At 37.9% G+C, this 17,788-nt stretch overlaps 1 protein-coding gene across 1 annotated transcript in view; it reads right to left on the bottom strand.

The window, feature by feature from the left end:
- The window catches only part of MAP4K5 (mitogen-activated protein kinase kinase kinase kinase 5), a 140,894-nt gene that overhangs the window by 81,842 nt on the left and 41,264 nt on the right, over positions 1 to 17,788 (bottom strand). The window contains 2 exon segments of the mRNA XM_007446611.1: positions 675 to 739; positions 1,198 to 1,288. Coding sequence (XP_007446673.1) covers positions 675 to 739; positions 1,198 to 1,288 — 156 coding nt within the window.

The following is a 17,788-nucleotide window of genomic DNA, read 5'->3' as shown; positions in this document are numbered from 1 at the left end:
TTGCATTGGGAGCACGGAGTCTTACTCACTGGACTACCAGGGAAGTCCCATAGAAAAGAATTTTAAACCAAGTGGCACAGAGCTGTTTTCTACCAATAATTTTTTAAAATCAACAACAGGGGTAAAATAAAAGAGAACAGTCATTCTAATATAGTATTATAAGGGAAAGTTCAATTCAGAAAGTTGTCTAAATTAACATAATGCTAAATAAAATACTCCAAATTCTTAAAATTATATATTTTTAATACAAAAGTATTATAGCAACAACTAAACTGTTTTCCTAGTTAGCAGCTTAAGTTATTATTAAGAGAGACATGTAATTTGCTTTATGTGAGAGTCACCCTTTACATTTCAATTCTAATTTACAAGGAAGTTTAGGCAGCTTTGTTTGTAGATAAAATACTTCTCTAGGGACTATACATAAGACTTCCTAGAGACTACGTCTGAAAAGTGAAATCTGGATTGTTCAAGTACTCTCCGATTTCTCAGTTCAGGCTCCAGCAATTTAACTGAATAACCAACAAAATATAAAATATAGGTTTCTTTTACGCAATACTCCAGGAGCAGGACAGAAGAACAGTAAATCTACCTGTTAGTATCCCTTGTTAACTAGAAATGTCAAGTAACAGTCATTAAAGTCAAAGTTTTAAAATGTGGAGTCAAATTAACAGTACCATGGTAAATATCTTGAAGTGATCCGCCACCACAGTATTCCATACAAATCCATAGTTTTTCCCGACTAACATGAAAGAGAAAGAAAATTATATTAGTTAGTAATTCTCAACAACTGACATATTTTGAAGGCTGTCACTCTTCAGCACACAAAGGTTTAGGATACACTGCAGGTTTAGGATAGACTGCAACAGGAAATTGCCCTTCAGGATACAGAAAAGCATATTAATTTCAGCTTTGTTCCCACCTTAAATGGTTTAGAATGTGCTCAGTTTTATAAGCTAAAACACTTACTTGTAATCATAGTATTTCATTAAGGTTGCCAGATAAGGTATAAATGCATAAATTAAACTGTCATTATTAATATAAAAGAGTAGACAATAAGAAGACCTGAGAAATTTTAGAACTTCAGACAAATAATTTTTAAAAGTTATATACAAAACAGCACTTACATGAAAGGGAGGGGGGGTGTGAGCAAAGAAATTTGAAATACAAAGACAGAGTAGATGCTTTTGTGTTTTTTACCTGAGATAGCTCCCGAAGTAGGCAACAATGTTGCAATGCTTACATTCTTTAACCATAAATATCTCTTGTTGAATCAAAGAAAAATCATCTCCTGAAAAACAAAATGATAATAACTTGGTCACCATGTGACATTTTGTGTCTCTATCTATAAAAAGGAAAACTTTACAGTAAGTATCAGAGATGAGGAATTAGACATTCTTAATACTTTAATGGGAATGTACACTGGTACATTCTTTCTATAAAGCCAGAAGCCTTAAAAATGTATAAAATCCTAGAACTCATAATTTCACTTCAAAATTTATTTTCTTGAGATATGCTGAGATGATATTCTCTACAGTGTTACTTAATAATGAAAGCATGGTAAAATAACTTATGGTACAGTCACAGATATTACAACACAGTTAAAACATGTTTTGATAGGAAAACATGTTCATGATATATTAAGTGAAAAAGGGATATTATATATATATTATATAAGTACATATGTATACAGAAAAAAATGTCTCAAAAACATACACAACGTTTATGTCTGGGTAGTAAAATTTAAAGTAACTTTGCTTTCTTCTTTTTTGAGTTGTATTTTCCAATTGTCAACCAAAAACCTATTTGGGTTGTTTAACTAGAAAAAGTTATATTCAAATAAAATATTCGTTATTTATAGGAATTTTATGGTTAATATGGGAATACTGCCTAGAATGACATTGTCATCACCGAACTTCATTTTGCATAGAAACAGTGTTTTACTCCAGTAAAAGGAGTTTAGAAGTTGATAAAATGATTGCATTTGTATTATGTAAATGCAATCTAATGAAGAAGAGCCCGAGGTCTGGGTTAGACATACCTGGATTCAAGTGCCGATTCAGCCATTCACTGGCAATGTAACTTTGGGCAATCTAACTCTTCTGAATCACAGCTGAATCCATTAAAGTATCATCTGAATTCATTCCACCTGTTTGGCTTCCTTATCTACCACTTTTCAGAAACATTCCCTACATTTTGGTAATACCAGTTGGTGGCCCTTTTTTTTTTTTTTTTTTTTTTACGGTATGCGGGCCTCTACTGTTGTGGCCTCTCCTGTTGCGGAGCACAGCCTCCGGACGCACAGGCCCAGTGGCCATGGCTCACGGGCCCAGCCGCTCCGCGGCACGTGGGATCCTCCCGGACCAGGGCACAAACTCGTGTCCCCTGCATCGGCAGGTGGACTCTCAACCACTGCGCCACCAGGGAAACCCAGCTGGCCATTTTTTTAATAGATTCTCATGCCCCTAAGCTTCAGTTGGGACCGCTGTGAGAAAGAGTATGTAGTGCATTTAGTACAATATTTGACACAAAATAAATGCAACAGCAATATTATTTTATGTTGGAGGCAAGAAAGATACAAACAAAAGTGTTTCTTGTTAGGACATCACCATAAGATATTTTTTATTAGATAGTGTTTTGTAATGGTCTTTTGTAAAACAACATCACGTTTAAAACCAGTGGTGTCCAGATAAGCTCTAGCTCTAACTTAAAGTCATCTTAGAATAACATACAAGGCCAAGAAGGAAAAACTTAGAAATTAGGCCTTAGATAAACAAATAACATTCTCACACAAATCAGAGATATTTTCCCCTTATATTACAACTTTCAATTCAGAGCTAAAACAAAGCTTTAAATATTTTTCTATGCCATAAAATACCCTTTAAAAAAAACAGTCATTACTGATGTGATTTATACATATATTTAATTTAGGTATGATACACCAAATTTATTTATAATCATTATGGCACTCTTTTCAACAGTCCCTTCAAGTTAACATTAATTGATGATTCAGTTAAATAAATTTAGTGTTACCAATTTTAAAGAACTAGATAAATCAAATAAGGGTACAATTTTCTAACAATAAAAATCTGAGTAAAAATCTTTAAAGAAAATTTAGCTTTTATTTGTAAAAATGGGAAAACCTGGGGGCTTCCCTGGTGGCGCAGTGCTTGAGAGTCCGCCTGCCGATGCAGGAGACGCGGGTTCGTGCCCCGTTTCGGGAGGATCCCACATGCCGCGGAGCGGCTGGGCCCGTGAGCCATGGCCGCTGAGCCTGCGCGTCCGGAGCCTGTGCTCCGCAAATGGGAGAGGCCACAACAGTGAGAGGCCCGCATAACGCAAGAAAAAAAAAAAAAAAAAAAAAAAAGGGAAAACCTGTATTACATGAATGGTTACATATACCTTAAACATAAGTGCACAGTGGCAACATTTTACCATTAGAGAAACTTATTTCAGCAAGCACCAAATAGAGTTCCTAAAAAGTGAGGAAGAAAATAATTTCTTAATAATCTGCCAATAGGGACTTCCCTGGTGGCACAGTGGTTAAGAATCCACCTGCCAGTGCAGGGGACAGGGGTTTGAGCCCTGGTCTGGGAAGATCCCACTTGCCATGGAGCAACTAAGCCTGTGTGCCACAACTACTGAGCCTGCGCTCTAGAGCCCGCGAGCCACAACTACTGAGCCCTCATGCCACAAATACTGAGCCCACACGCCTAGAGCCCGCACTCGCAACAAAAGCAGCCACCACAATGAGAAGCCTGCACGCCGCAATGAAGAGTTGCCTGCACTCGCCGCAACTAGAGCAAGTCCGCATGCAGCAACGAAGATCCAATGCAGCCAAAAATTAATTAAATAAATTATTTAAAAAATAATTTGCCAGTAGATGGGGATCAACGAAGATAATCCAAAATAGATGATAATTTCATGTTCCGCATTATCAACTGAGGCAGAAGTATGGGATAACTCCTGAAGATTACAGTAAAAAGCTTGCAGCAACAAAGGCCCAACACAGCCAAAAATAAATTAATTAATTAATTAATTTTAAAAAAATCACAGAAAAAACAACCTGTGCCCCCTGCAATGGAAGCACATAGTCCTAACCACTGGACTGCCAGGGAATTCCCTACCTAATCACTTTTACTCTTTTTTTTTTTTTTTTTTTTTTTTTGCGGTACGCGGGCCTCTCACTGTTGTGGCCTCTCCCGTTGCGGAGCACAGGCTCCGGAGATGCAGGCTCAGCGGCCATGGCTCACGGGCTCAGCCGCTCCGTGGCATGTGGGATCTTCCCAGACCGGGGCACGAACCCACGTCCCCTGCATCGGCAGGTGGACTCTCAACCACTGCTCCACCAGGGAAGCCCCCCTAATCACTTTTAAATGTGCACAGAAGTCTTATATCTGAGCTGTGCTGAACAATTCTTCAGTTAAGTCTAGGATTTAGAATATATTTTCTCACAGGAGTAACTTCACAAATGGTGCCTAACTTCTTAATGATGTCTAAATTCTTAAACTGACCTGTAAAAGTCAATAATATGGCTGAATTAAAACTACGAGTAACAGATACTAATTCTTCAGGAAAATCAGCTGAGTTCCACACCACAACTGTGCTCCCAGTAGCAGCTGTATGAGGTTTCTGCCAGGAAAGACAGGGTCTTGGTGAGACTGAGTGACAGCTTTTTATGACTGTAGCTAGAAGCTAGAATTCACAAAAACAGGTCATTAATAACTCAGATGTTCGGGAACTGTGCCTTCTTTAATGTACATAACTTAGTGAATAAACTTCAGTTTTGAGTATGTTATTCAAATATTCAAATATCTATTTCACAGTATTGTCTTAAGCTTCAATGCAAAGTGGGCAGAATCTTCTATGAACGGAAATTGTACCATGAAGCAGTTTTACGTAAAGAAAATATTTTGTAGTTCATCCTGAAAGGCAAGTAAGCTAAATAGTTATTTATCACAGATATAGCTATTCTGTGATAGCTTACATCAGCCTCATCAAAATTACTTGAAATTTGGATTTATTTCATTTTTCTGGTTGGGTGATACCAGATCACTGTTACCTTTCACTGAGATACAGCATAAAATCCACTAAGTTCAGAGGCCTCAGGCCTGTAGGTTCCAGCTCTGTTGTTCATGCATAAATGGGTTTTGAGAAGCTATTTTCTCAAAAAAGAGAAGTTTCATTCTTCATACCCCAGCAGTCAACTAGAGTAGCTGAGGAACAGAGCCCCATATCTGCAGTTTTGACTATGTACCTGTTATTTTCACCTGAATGCCTTGCTAGCACCTTGAATTTAATATGCCTGAGGGTTCCAAATCTTCTCTCAGACACCAATTTTCCCTTTGGACTTTCCTACGTGTGCTAATGGCACTTTTTTCTAAAGGAGTAACCACTGCCAGCCTGACCACAGCCCTCCTAAGAGAATCCACCTCCATGCAACAGGACCTACTGTGTGTGCCTTGTGGTTTTCTACTTGCTGAACGCACTGAGGTGGGACAAGTGATGTTAAAAAATGGGATGAGCCAATCACATTTGGCGTCTTGAAAACCCGAAGCATGGAAAACTGAGTCAGTTGTTAGTTACAGGAGAATCACATTAAAAGTAGAATATTAGAATAAGAGTCCATGAATGACTATGGCTAAGGTTCCTAGAAATGTCCTACTAAAAACCTGGCTGATGAGTATGTCCTTATATAGGAAGAGAAAAATCCACCAGAGACAGAATGTGTGGGTATTTTTGCCTTTCTTCTCTGATAAGGGCAGTTGTGTGTTAGGGAACTCAACCTGATAGTCCTAGGAAAAAAACAAGTATCCCCCTTCAGCCAGAAAGGTGATCCATAGGGAAGAAAGAGAGACAGTAGCTCTGTGTTTGAGATGGTATAGTGGAACCAGTCCAGATTTTCAGTGCTTTTAAGATTGGCTTGAGCTCTGAGAGGTAGCCGTAAAAAAGAACTGAAAAGTGCAGCATTAGTTATAGAGTTCTATATGGTTTGCTTGTCTGTTTATTATATTTGGCTGTGTCTTAGTTGTGGCATGCAGGATCTTCATCACCACATTCGGGATTCTTAGTTGCAGCATGCCAGACCTAGTTCCCTGACCAGCGATCTTACCTGGGCCCCCTGCGTTGGGAGTGCAGAGTCTTAACCATTGGACCACCAGGGAAGTCCCTCTAGATGGTACTGACACAGGGATTTATGTTTTAAAGTTTTTTGGAAAAAACACTGTATTAGGGTTTAAGTTTGGCACATTCAGTGATCCCAGCCTTCACCACAGTGTTTCAAGGCTAACACTCAGAGACAGATTTGCTAATAATAAGGCTAACAAGATTCTGAAGACCAAGTTTTAAAGGTGGACAAACTCCACCGCTGTCCCATTCCTAAGCCATCTCCTGTCTAGCAGCACACGGCAACCCTCGACTACAATTTTTAACTGAAGTGGGAAGCCCATTCCCCAAAACATGCTACTCTATAAGATATGGCCTTAGTATCTGGGGTCACTCTGGAATCTGGTCTTTGCTTTTAGTTTCTTAGCTCTGGATACAATTAACCAATGCCAGCGTTTACTTAGCTACCAGTTGCTTCTGCTACAATCAGTCCACCAAAACAGTTAGACTCTAATAATGCCACACTTAAGACATTTATAAAAACATAATAAGGAAAGAGTAGACGTCTTGGAAGGTAAGAGACTGGAACTGTAGGGCTTTTTGATACTATTGGCAAGTTGACATAAAGGGCTTAAGTGTTCACACTCTGGGAATGAACTGAAGTAAGCTGGTTGCACCCCTTGTGTATAATAAGGGTCCTTTGGATTACACTTGGATTCAATATCCTCTTAAGGGTTTTGGTAATCAAATGGGTCCTAAAAAATAGTACTTGGGAAATGACTAAAATCAATATGCCTCTCAGATTTTAACAACAAAAAGGGCCCTAGGTATTAAAAATCTGATTGTGGCAAAATGAAAGGCAGCCATACGATTCATCATATCCCTCCCTGAAACAATATGGTAGTAGATCATAAATTTAATACTGAGGTTAATTAATCAAACCAATATCTATAACTACATAAATAGCTGCTGACCTAGATCAATTTAAAGGGCTTAAAGAATGAGCCATAGTGTGCAAGAGTCACTTAGTGCTTCAAACAACAGGGCAGTTTGCAGCAAGAAAAGGACAATCCTAATTTCTGGAATGCCTGGCCCAAGACATAAAGGGAAACGGCATCATTATGAAGCCTAAACCAAAATCAGAAAGTGATCTTTGGAGTTGCTGCATCATAACCCCAGCTGACTTTCCAACTGCAACCAATTAAAAAAAAAAAAGAAAAGGATCCTGGCAACTGGAAAGCAAGTATCTGGGAGGAGGCTGAATAACTCCCAGGACCCTGGCAAAGTACTTACTACTATGTCCTCCTTTCCAGCAAAAGAAGAACAACTACCTTACTGAGATGTGGCCTATGATTAGAATGCCAACACAGCATGGACTAAAAAATAAACAAAATCAGAGCAAGAAAGAGATTAAATCCAGAAAGAACTGCTAATTTCTATGGAATATAGTCAAAGGTAGAGTAGACTTTCTGGACATCCATTTTATGGATGTTAGCCCAAGAAGAACCAAACATAACAACTGATACCAACGTCATATTCCGGATCTCTGAACTTGGCTATAAGTCTTTGAAAGGAATCCTTTGGACTGCACCAACTAATTTCTAGTACTAGTATTCATCAGACATTTCTAAGCACTCCATAAAAATAATAAAAAATTATCCTGAGATAAAGAAGAATCTTGGAATTTCAAAATCAACTTTCAAAAAGTATTTCACAAATAACCCCACTCTCATACACACCTTCAAAAGCAGGCTAAGAAAAGAGGATGGATGGGTATTTCATAGTAAAGGAAATATAAATGCCAATAAACTTATAAAGGATGCTTATTCTCAAATTAAAGAAACACAAATCAATGCTATTTTTTAATCCCATCAGTTTTGCAGAAGTTTTACAATTCCCAGTAATACATATTTTGGAGACAGTATTAAGAAACATTTTCAAATCTGCTTGTGAAAATGAAAAACTGATCATGCTTTTTGGAAGCCATTTGGCACTATTAATCAAACTTTATATACCCAACAATACATACAAAGATGTTCACTGCAACACTGATTCCAACAGCAAAAAAATGTGGAAATAACCTAAATGTACATCGATAAGGGATTAAATGAATGTTACCTCTGTACAACAAAATACTCTGCAGCTATTACCAAGAACAAATAACAGCAATATATGTTAACATGGAAAAATGTTCAAACAGTTGTAAAGTGAGAGGACAAAAAAAGAAGTCTGGAGAACAATATATAGAAAATGTCTGGAAGGAAATGGAAAAAAACAGTAGTTACTTCTGTGAAAGGGAATAAAGACTTGCAGCCAGGAGAACTTATTTTCCACTTCAAACCATTCTGTGTTGGTTTGACTTAAAAAACAAAAACACCACGAACATTACTTTAACAAAACATAGTACTCTAGTCTGAAAATCTTTTTCTGTCAACTAGGTCATTTAAATATTTTTTCTTTTTCTAGTAATTACTGAAATACACGGATAACTATCTACCTCTTATTTTGTGATTTTTATTGGTTCCATATTCTATACTTCTTTTTCTCCTGTCTTATCTTCTTTTAGATTGAGTTTTTTGTTGTTGTTTGTTTTTGTCTGTTTTTTTCCCTCCACAACCAGTTTGGAATTGACAACCTCTATCTCTATTCTTCAGAAGTTACCCTAGAAATTTTAACACACATACTTTCCTTGGTAAAGGTTATGCATAATTCATATCTTTATTCTCCTCTCAAATAATACAATAACCTTAGAATGCATTAACTCTATTACCCCTTCCCAACTCACCTGCTATTGTTGGTCAGAATTTTACTTCTTTTCTAGAACCTCACAAAACATCATCTTCATTTTCATTATTATTTTATATAGGTATATCTTCCTTTTTGAAGATTTACCCATATATTGCATTGGCCAAAAGGTTCATTCGGTTTCTTCAATAAGATGCCTCTAGTAGCACTTAGTTGTCTCTAACTTCATTCAAAGCAATTTTGTTAGACTGTATGTGACAGCTGTCATATCAGTGTGCATTTACAAAAAGACATCTAAAGTGGTGAATTTTTGTGTAGCCATTTTAATATTGAATTTGGAAGAAAAAAAGCAACATTTTCGGCATATCATGCTTTATTATTTCAAGAAAGGTAAAAACACAACCAAAACACACAAAAAACATTTGTGCAGTGTATGGAGACAGTGCTGTGACTGAATGAACATGTCAAAATGGTTTGTGGGGGAGACCTTCAAGACAGCAGAGGAGTAAGACATGGAGATCACCTTCCTCCCCACAAATACATCATAAATACATCTACATGTGAAACAACTCCTACAGAACACCTACTGAACGCTGGCAGAAGACCTCAGACCTCCCAAAAGGCAAGAAACTCCCCATGTACCTGGCTAGGGCAAAAGAAAAAAGAATAAACAGAGACAAAAGAATAGGGACGGGACATGCACCAGTGGGAGGGAGCTGTGAAGGAGGAAAGGTTTCCACACACTAGGAAGCCCCTTCGCGGGCGGAGACTGCGGGTGGCGGAGGGGGGAGCTTCGGAGCCGCGGAGGAGAGCGCAGCCACGGAGGAGAGCACAGCCACCGGGGTGCGGAGGGCAAAGCGGAGAGATTCCCGCACAGAGGATCAGTGCCGACCGGCACTCACCAGCCTGAGAGGCTTTGTCTGCTCACCCGCTGTGGGGGGGCGGGGGCTGGGAGCTGAGGCTCCGGCTTCGGCTTCAGAGGTCAGATCCCAGGGAGAGGACTAGGGTTGGCTGCGTAAACAGAGCCTGAAGGGGGCTAGTGAGCCACAGCTATCCAGGAGGGAGTACGGGAAAAAGTCTGGACCTGCCTAAGAGGCAAGCAACCATTGTTTTGGGGTGCGCAAGGAGAGGGGGTTCAGAGCACCACCTAAATGAGCTCCAGAGACGGGCACGAGCCACGGCTATCAGTGTGGACACCAGAGACGGGCATGAAACGCTAAGGCTGCGGCTGCAGCCACCAAGAAGCCTGTGTGCAAGGAGGCTCTAGTACAGATTACTACAAGCAACTATATGCCAATCAAATGGACAACCTGGAGGAAATGGACAAATTCTTAGAAAAGCACAACCTTCTGAGACTGAACCAGGAAGAAACAGAAAATATAAACAGACCAATCACAAGCACTGAAATTGAGACTGATTAAGAATCTTCCAACAAACAAAAGGCCAGGACCAGATGGCTTCACAGGTGAATTCTATCAAACATTTAGAGAAGAGCTAGCACCTATCTCTTCCAAAATATAGCAGAGGGAGGAACACTCCAAAACTCATTCTATGAGGCCACCATTACCCTGATACCAAAACCAGACAAAGATACTACGAAAAAAAGAAAATTACAGATCAATATCACTGATGAATATAGATGTAAAAATCCTCAACAAAATACTCACAAACAGAATCCAACAACACATTAAAAGGATCATACACCATGATCAAGTGGGGTTTATCCCAGGAATGCAAGGATTCTTCAATATACACAAATCAATCAATGTGATAAACCATGTTAACAAAGTGAAGGAGAAAAACCATATGATCATCTCAATATGCAGAAAAAGCTTTTGACAAAATTCAACACCCATTTATGATAAAAATCCTCCAGAAAGTAGGCATAGAGGGAACTTACCTCAACATAATAAAGGCCATATATGACAAACCCACAGCCAACATCATTCTCAATGGTGAAAAACTGAAAACATTTCCATTAAGATCAGGAACAAGACAAGGCTGCCCACTCTCACCACTATTATTCAACATAGTTTTGGAAGTTTTAGCCACAGCAATCAGAGAAGAAAAAGAAATAAAAGGAATCCAAATTGGAAAAGAAGAAGTAAAGCTGTCACTGTTTGCAGATAAGATGATACTATACATAGAGAATCCTAAAGACTCTACCAGAAAACTACTAGAACTATTCAATGAATTTGGTAAAGTAGCAGGATACAAAATTAATGCACAGAAATCTCTTGCATTCCTCCACACTAATGACGAAAAATCTGAAAGGGAATGAAGGAAACACTCCCATTTACCACTGCAACGAAAAGAATAAAATAACTAGGAATAAACCTACCTAAGGAGACAAAGGATCTGTATGCAGAAAACTATAAGACACTGATGAAAGAAATTAAAAATGATATAAACAAATAGAGAGATATACCATGTGCTGGATTGGAAGAATCAACATTGTGAAAATGACTACTACCCAAAGCAATCTACAGATTCAATGCAATCCCTATCAAACTATCAATGGCATTTTTCACAGAACTAGAACAAAAACTTTCACAATCTGTATAGAAACACAAAAGACGCCAAACAGCCAAAGCAACCTTGAGAAAGAAAAACAGAGCCGGAGGAATCAGGCTCCCAGACTTCAGACTACACTACAAAGCTACAGTAATCAAGACAGTATGGTACTGGCACAAAAAAGGAAATACAGATCAATGGAATAGGATAGAAAGCCCAGAGATAAACCCACGCACATATGGGCACCTTATTTTCGATAAAAAAGGCAAGAATATACAATGGAGAAAAGACTGCCTCTTCAGTAAGTGGGGCTAGGAAAACTGGAGAGCTACATGTAAAAGAAAGAAATTAGAACCCTCCTTAACATCATACACAAAAAGAAACTCAAAATGGATTCAAGACCTAAATGTAAGGCCAGACACTATCAAACTCTTAGAGGAAAACATAGGCAGAACACTGTATGACATAAATCACAGCAAGATCCTTTTTGACCCACCTCCTAGAGTAAGGGAAATAAAAACAAAAACAAACAAATGACCTAATGAAACTTCAAAGCTTTTGCACAGCAAAGGAAACCATAAATAAGACAAAAAGACAACCCTGAGAATGGGAGAAAATATTTGCAAATGAAGCAACTGACAAAGGATTAACCTCCAAAATATACAAGCAGCTCATACAGCTCAATGTCACAAAAAAAACAACCCAGTCCAAAAATGGGTAGAAGACCTAAATAGACATTTCTCCAAAGAATATATACAGATTGCCAACAAACACAGGAAAGGATGCTCAACATCACTAATACTTAGAGAAATGCAAATCAAAACTACAATGAGATATCACCTCACACCAGTCAGAATGGCCATCACCAAAACATGTACAAACAATAAATGCTGGAGACAGTGTGGAGAAAAGGGAACCCTCTTGCACTGTTTGTGGGAATGTAAATTCATAGAGCCACTATGGAGAACAGTATAGAGAATCCTTAAAAAACTAATAATTGAACTACCATACGACCTAGCAATCCCACTACTGGGCATATATCCTGAGAAAACCATAATTCAAAAAGAGTCATGTACCACAATGTTCATTGCAGCTCTCTTTACAATAGCCAGAACATGGAAGCAACCTATGTGTCCATCGACAGATGAATGGATAAATAAGATGTGGCACATATATACAATGGAATATTTCTCAGCCATAAGAAGAAACGAAATGAGTTATTTGTAGTGATGTGGATGGACCTAGAGTCTGTCATGCAGAGTGAAGTAAGTCAGAAAGAGAAAAAGAAACACCGTATGCTAACACATATATACGGAATCTAAAAAAAAAAAGAAAAAAGAAAATGGTTCTGAAGGACCTAGGGGCAGGACAGGAATAAAGAGGCAAACGTAGAGAATGGACTTGAAGACATGGGGAAGAGGAAGGGTATGCTGGGACAAAGTGAGAGAGTGATATGGACTTATATATACTACCAAATGTAAAATAGCTAGCTAGTGGGAAGCAGCCGCAGAGCACCAGGAGATCAGCTCAGTGCTTTGTGACCACCTAGAGGGGTGGGATAGGGAGGGTGGGAGGGAGAAGCAAGAGGGAGGAGATATGGGGATATGTATGTATATGTATAGCTGATTCACTCTGTTATAAAGCAGAAGCTAACACACCATTGTAAAGCAATTATACTCCAATAAAGATGTTAAAAAAAACTGGTTTATGAAGTTTAGTGCTGGAGAGCTGGAGAATGCTCCACCGTCGGGTAGACCAACTGAGGTTGACAGGGATCAAATCAAGACATTAATTGAGAACAATCAACGTTATACCACGTGGGAGATAGCTGACATACTCAAAATATCCAAATCAACTGTTGAAAATCATTAGCACCTGCTAATTAGCACCTCTTTCAGCTCTTTGAAGATATCCACTGCCTTCTTCCTTCATGGCTTTTTAAATCACTGTTAGTCTTAATAGTCCTTCTCTGTAAGGTCATCCTTCTCTACTTGATTTCAAGGTTCTTCTGTCTTTAGTATTCTGCTGTTTCACTATGACATATGCACATGCACATTTCTTTTTATTAATTCTGGCTGGAATTCTTAAATATCTGGTATTTTCTATCAGTTCTGGAAAATTTTTCAACATAAATTCTTCAAATATTGCCTTTGCCCAAGTTAACATTTAACTTGCTATATCTACTGAATTTTTAATCTATAATTATTTTTCATACCTAGAAGGCCAATCTGCATAGATATTTCAAATCTGCTTCTTTTTTTTAATTACCTTTCACTCATAGCTTCAAATCACTCTTTTATTTATCTACTTTTGTCATATATAGAGTATGTAATTCCAAAATCTGATGTCTTCATGATTCTGTTCTGTTGTTGTTTCTGCTGACTCTTACTCAAGGCACCTGGCGTCTTCCGCAAATTTTTGACTCCGAGCTCTTATTTCTTAGAATTTTATCTATGTGAGTTCTTTGAAGCACGAGTTAAAGGTGAGAGATTACATTAGCTTCTGCTAGGTGGTTGGATGTGCTACCCTAGGAGATATTTGCTACTAAAAAGCCAATGTTTTTAAAGCCAAACAAATAGCGTGAATGCAATTCAAGACAAGCATTACTTTTTGTAGTCCCTGGTTGGGGGATGGGCTAATTTATTCCTAGTTTTCCCACGTAAAAGGCCTTTGGGGGTGGTCCAGCTTTTTGTAGGGTAGTGACTTTTCAACTAGGATGGGTCTTAGACTTTGTCTCCTATCCTTTATGCCCTATGTGAAGGATCTAAAAGGCAAATCACAATTTTATTTGGTTGTAAACAGTTTCCTCAAGATTTAAGCCTGCCTCGATACCTTGGCCATTTCTCCAGGTTTTAGCATTTCATTATTCCTTACTTAATTCCAAAACATTCAACTGCTTTGTGTCTCAGTTTTCTCATCTACAAATAAGGATATAATAAAATCACAGAGAATTACTTTGAGAATTAAGTTAATATTTCTAAGATATATATAAGTACCACAAACGTGTCTGTTGTTATCACTTCTACTGCACTGGTGTACTTCAGAAGATTAGAAAAATTTAAATCCATCACTTATTTTATACTATAGCTTTTAACATGTCAATTCTGAAAATGGAGAACTGAGTAAAGCTATATGTTGTTGCTTATATTATGAGGAATACAAAACAAACTCCTTAGGACAGCTAAAAAGTACTTTTTAACTATTATTAACTATTACATAAAATTAAGGGGGTCCTGGAACCAGTTCCCCATGGATACCAAGGGATGACATTATATCCAGACTCTTCATTTCTCAACACCTTTGCTGCCACCTTGGTCTAAGCCACTTGAACTCTAGCATGAATTATGGTCATGATATTCCTGCTTTAGACCTTGATATCAACTTCCCCTATTTTCTCCCTCCCACTCCGTACACTACGATGAATCTGTTTTTTTGTTTTTTTTTGTTTTTCTTGCGGTACACGGGCCTCTCACTGTTGTGGCCTCTTCTGTTGCGGAGCACAGGCTCTGGACGCGCAGGCTCAGTGGCCATGGCTCACGGGCCCAGCCGCTCCGCGGCATGTGGGATCCTCCTGCACCAGGGCACAAACCCGCGTCCCCTGCATCGGCAGGCAGACTCTCAACCACTGCGCCACCAGGGAAGCCCTGAATCTGTTTTTAACACAGCAACCAGAGCAATCCTTCCGATACTAAGGTAAGATACTACACTCTGTTGCTCACAACTCTCAAAGGTTTGCCGTCTTGCTCAGAATAAAATCCAAGGTCCTTTCGATGGCTGAAAAGGCCATATCTGATCTGGCCTTCTATTTCCTCTCTGATCTTATCTTCTGCCACCCTTCTGGTTCAGTTTAGAAACACTGGGCTTTTTATTTTCAAGCATGCCAGACACACTCCTGCTTTAAAGCTTTTATCCTTGCTGTTCCCAGTGCCTGGAATGCTGTTCTCTTAGGTATCCATTTGACCTGCTCCCTCACTATATCCATTTCTTTCTTCAAATATTACTTCATCAGAAGTAAAAATCATTTAAAAGGCATCCAAATTGGAAAGGAATAAGTAAAATTATATTTGCAGATGACATATCTTGTTATGTAGAAAACTCTAAAGATTCCACCAAAAAACCTGTTAGAACTAATAAACAAATTCAGCAGAACTGTACAGTTGACCCCCAAACAACACAGGTTGTTGAACTATGTGGGTCTACTTACATAGGCATAAGTGATACTTAACATAAAATTAACAATGTGTTAGTTTTCCTACTATTTTATAACTTTGCTTTCAAAGAATTACACTACTGTACCCTGTGCCTCTCTCCCTCATAAATGGAGAAAGTACATATCAGCTTATTATCACAGGTGTTTTTTATTTAAAAATGTAACAATGTTTTTAAGACTGTATTACATAACTTTAATACTGTCTGCTATAAAAATTTTATGATTCACTCATCAGTGTATAGGCTAGGCTACTATGAAGCAACTGTATTGATTACACTAGGCTACCATAAAGCAATCTTATTGCTGTTTCTCCACTATCAATGCATGAATTGTTATACCTGTAAATAAAGATGAAACTCTTTCTCACATTATCTTTTCATTTTTTATGTCTAGGGTTAGAAATACATAAAACATCTGCAGTGTTTTGTACCACAAAAGAGAATATTGATGTCACTATGGATGACAATTCATCTTGTAAACAGATGATGTAAACTTATAGTATAGATAAATATGGTACAATACTATAAATGTATTTTCTTTTCCTTATGATTTTCTATTGGAATGTGCATTTTATTTTTAATTTTTTAACTTTTTATTTTATATTGGAGTATAGCTGATTACCAATGTTGTGATAGTTTCAGGTGTACAGCACCTTATGATTTTCTTAATAACATTTTCTTTTCTCTAGCTTACTTTATTTTAAGGATACAGTATATAATACATGTAACATACAAATATGTGTTAATCAACTGTTTATGTTATTAGTAAGGCTTCTGGTCAACAGTAGGCCATTAGTAGTTAGCTTTTGGGGGAGCTGAAAGTTATACTTGGATTTCTGATTGCACGGGGTGTCGGTCCCCCTAACCCCTGCATTGTTCAAGGGTCAATTGTAAAATACAAAATCAGTGCAAAAAAATCAGTTGCATTTCTATACACTAACAATGAATAATCAAAAAGGACATTAAGAAAACAATTCCATTTACAATAGGATAAAAAAAATACTTAGAAATGAACTCAACTGAAGAGGTAAAAGACTTTTACACTGAAAACAACAAAACATTGCTGAAAGAAATTTAAAAAGAAACAAATAACAGAAAGATAGCCCAGGTTCACAGATTAAAAGACTTAATATTGTTAACATGTCCATACTATCCAAAGTAATCTACAGACTCAACACAATCTCTATCAAAATCCCAATGGCATTTTTTCAGAAATAGAAAAAAATCATCCTAAAATTCATATGGAATTTCAAGGGAACCCAAACAGTTAAAGCCATTTTGAAAAGAGGAATAAAGTTGGGGGATGCACACCTCCTGATTTCAAAACATAATACAAAGCTACAGTAATCAAAATGGTGTGCTACAGACCAACGGAACAGAACAGAGAGCCCAGAAATAAACCCATATATATATGATTTTCAACAAGGGTGTCAAGAATATTCAATGAAGGGTGTTGAGAATATTCAATGAAGAAAAGACAGTCATTTCAACAAAAAGTGTTGGGAAAACTGAATATCCTCACACAAGAGAATGAAGTTAGATCTTCATCTTACACTATAAACAAAATTTAACTCAAAATGGATTAAAGGTCTAAATGTAAGACTCAAAATTATAAAACTCCTAGGAGAAAACAAAGATGGAAAGCTTCATGACACTGGATTTGGCAATGATTTATTGGATATGACACCAAAAGCACAGGCAACAAAAGCAAAAATAGATAAATGGGACTACATCGAACTTAAAAATTTTTGTTCATCGAAGGACACAATCAACAGAGTGAAAAAGCAAACTATGAAATGGGAGAAAATATTCGCAAACCATGTATCTGATAATGGGGTAATATCCAGAATACATAAAGAATTACTACAACTCAACAACAAATAACCTGATTAAAAAATAAGCAAAGGATGTAAAAAGACATTTTCTCCAAAGAGGGTATACAAATGGCTAACAAATACATAAAAAGATGCTCAACATTACTGATCATCAGAGAAATGCAAATCAAAACCGCAATGAGATACACCCATTAGGAAAGCTACTATCAAAAAAAAAAGAGAGGGCTTCCCTGGTGGCACAGTGGTTGAGAGTCTGCCTGCCAATGCAGGGGACATGGGTTCGTGCCCCGGTCCGGGAAGATCCCACATGCCGCGGAGCGGCTGGGCCCGTGAGCCATGGCCGCTGAGTGTGCGCGTCCGGAGCCTGTGCTCCGCAACAGGAG

The sequence above is a fragment of the Lipotes vexillifer genome, unplaced genomic scaffold (genome assembly GCF_000442215.2).
Source record: "Lipotes vexillifer unplaced genomic scaffold, Lipotes_vexillifer_v1.1 scaffold124, whole genome shotgun sequence".
Lineage (NCBI taxonomy): Eukaryota > Metazoa > Chordata > Mammalia > Artiodactyla > Lipotidae > Lipotes > Lipotes vexillifer.
Note: the sequence above shows the minus strand (reverse complement) of the source record. Positions and strands in the feature narration are given on the sequence as shown.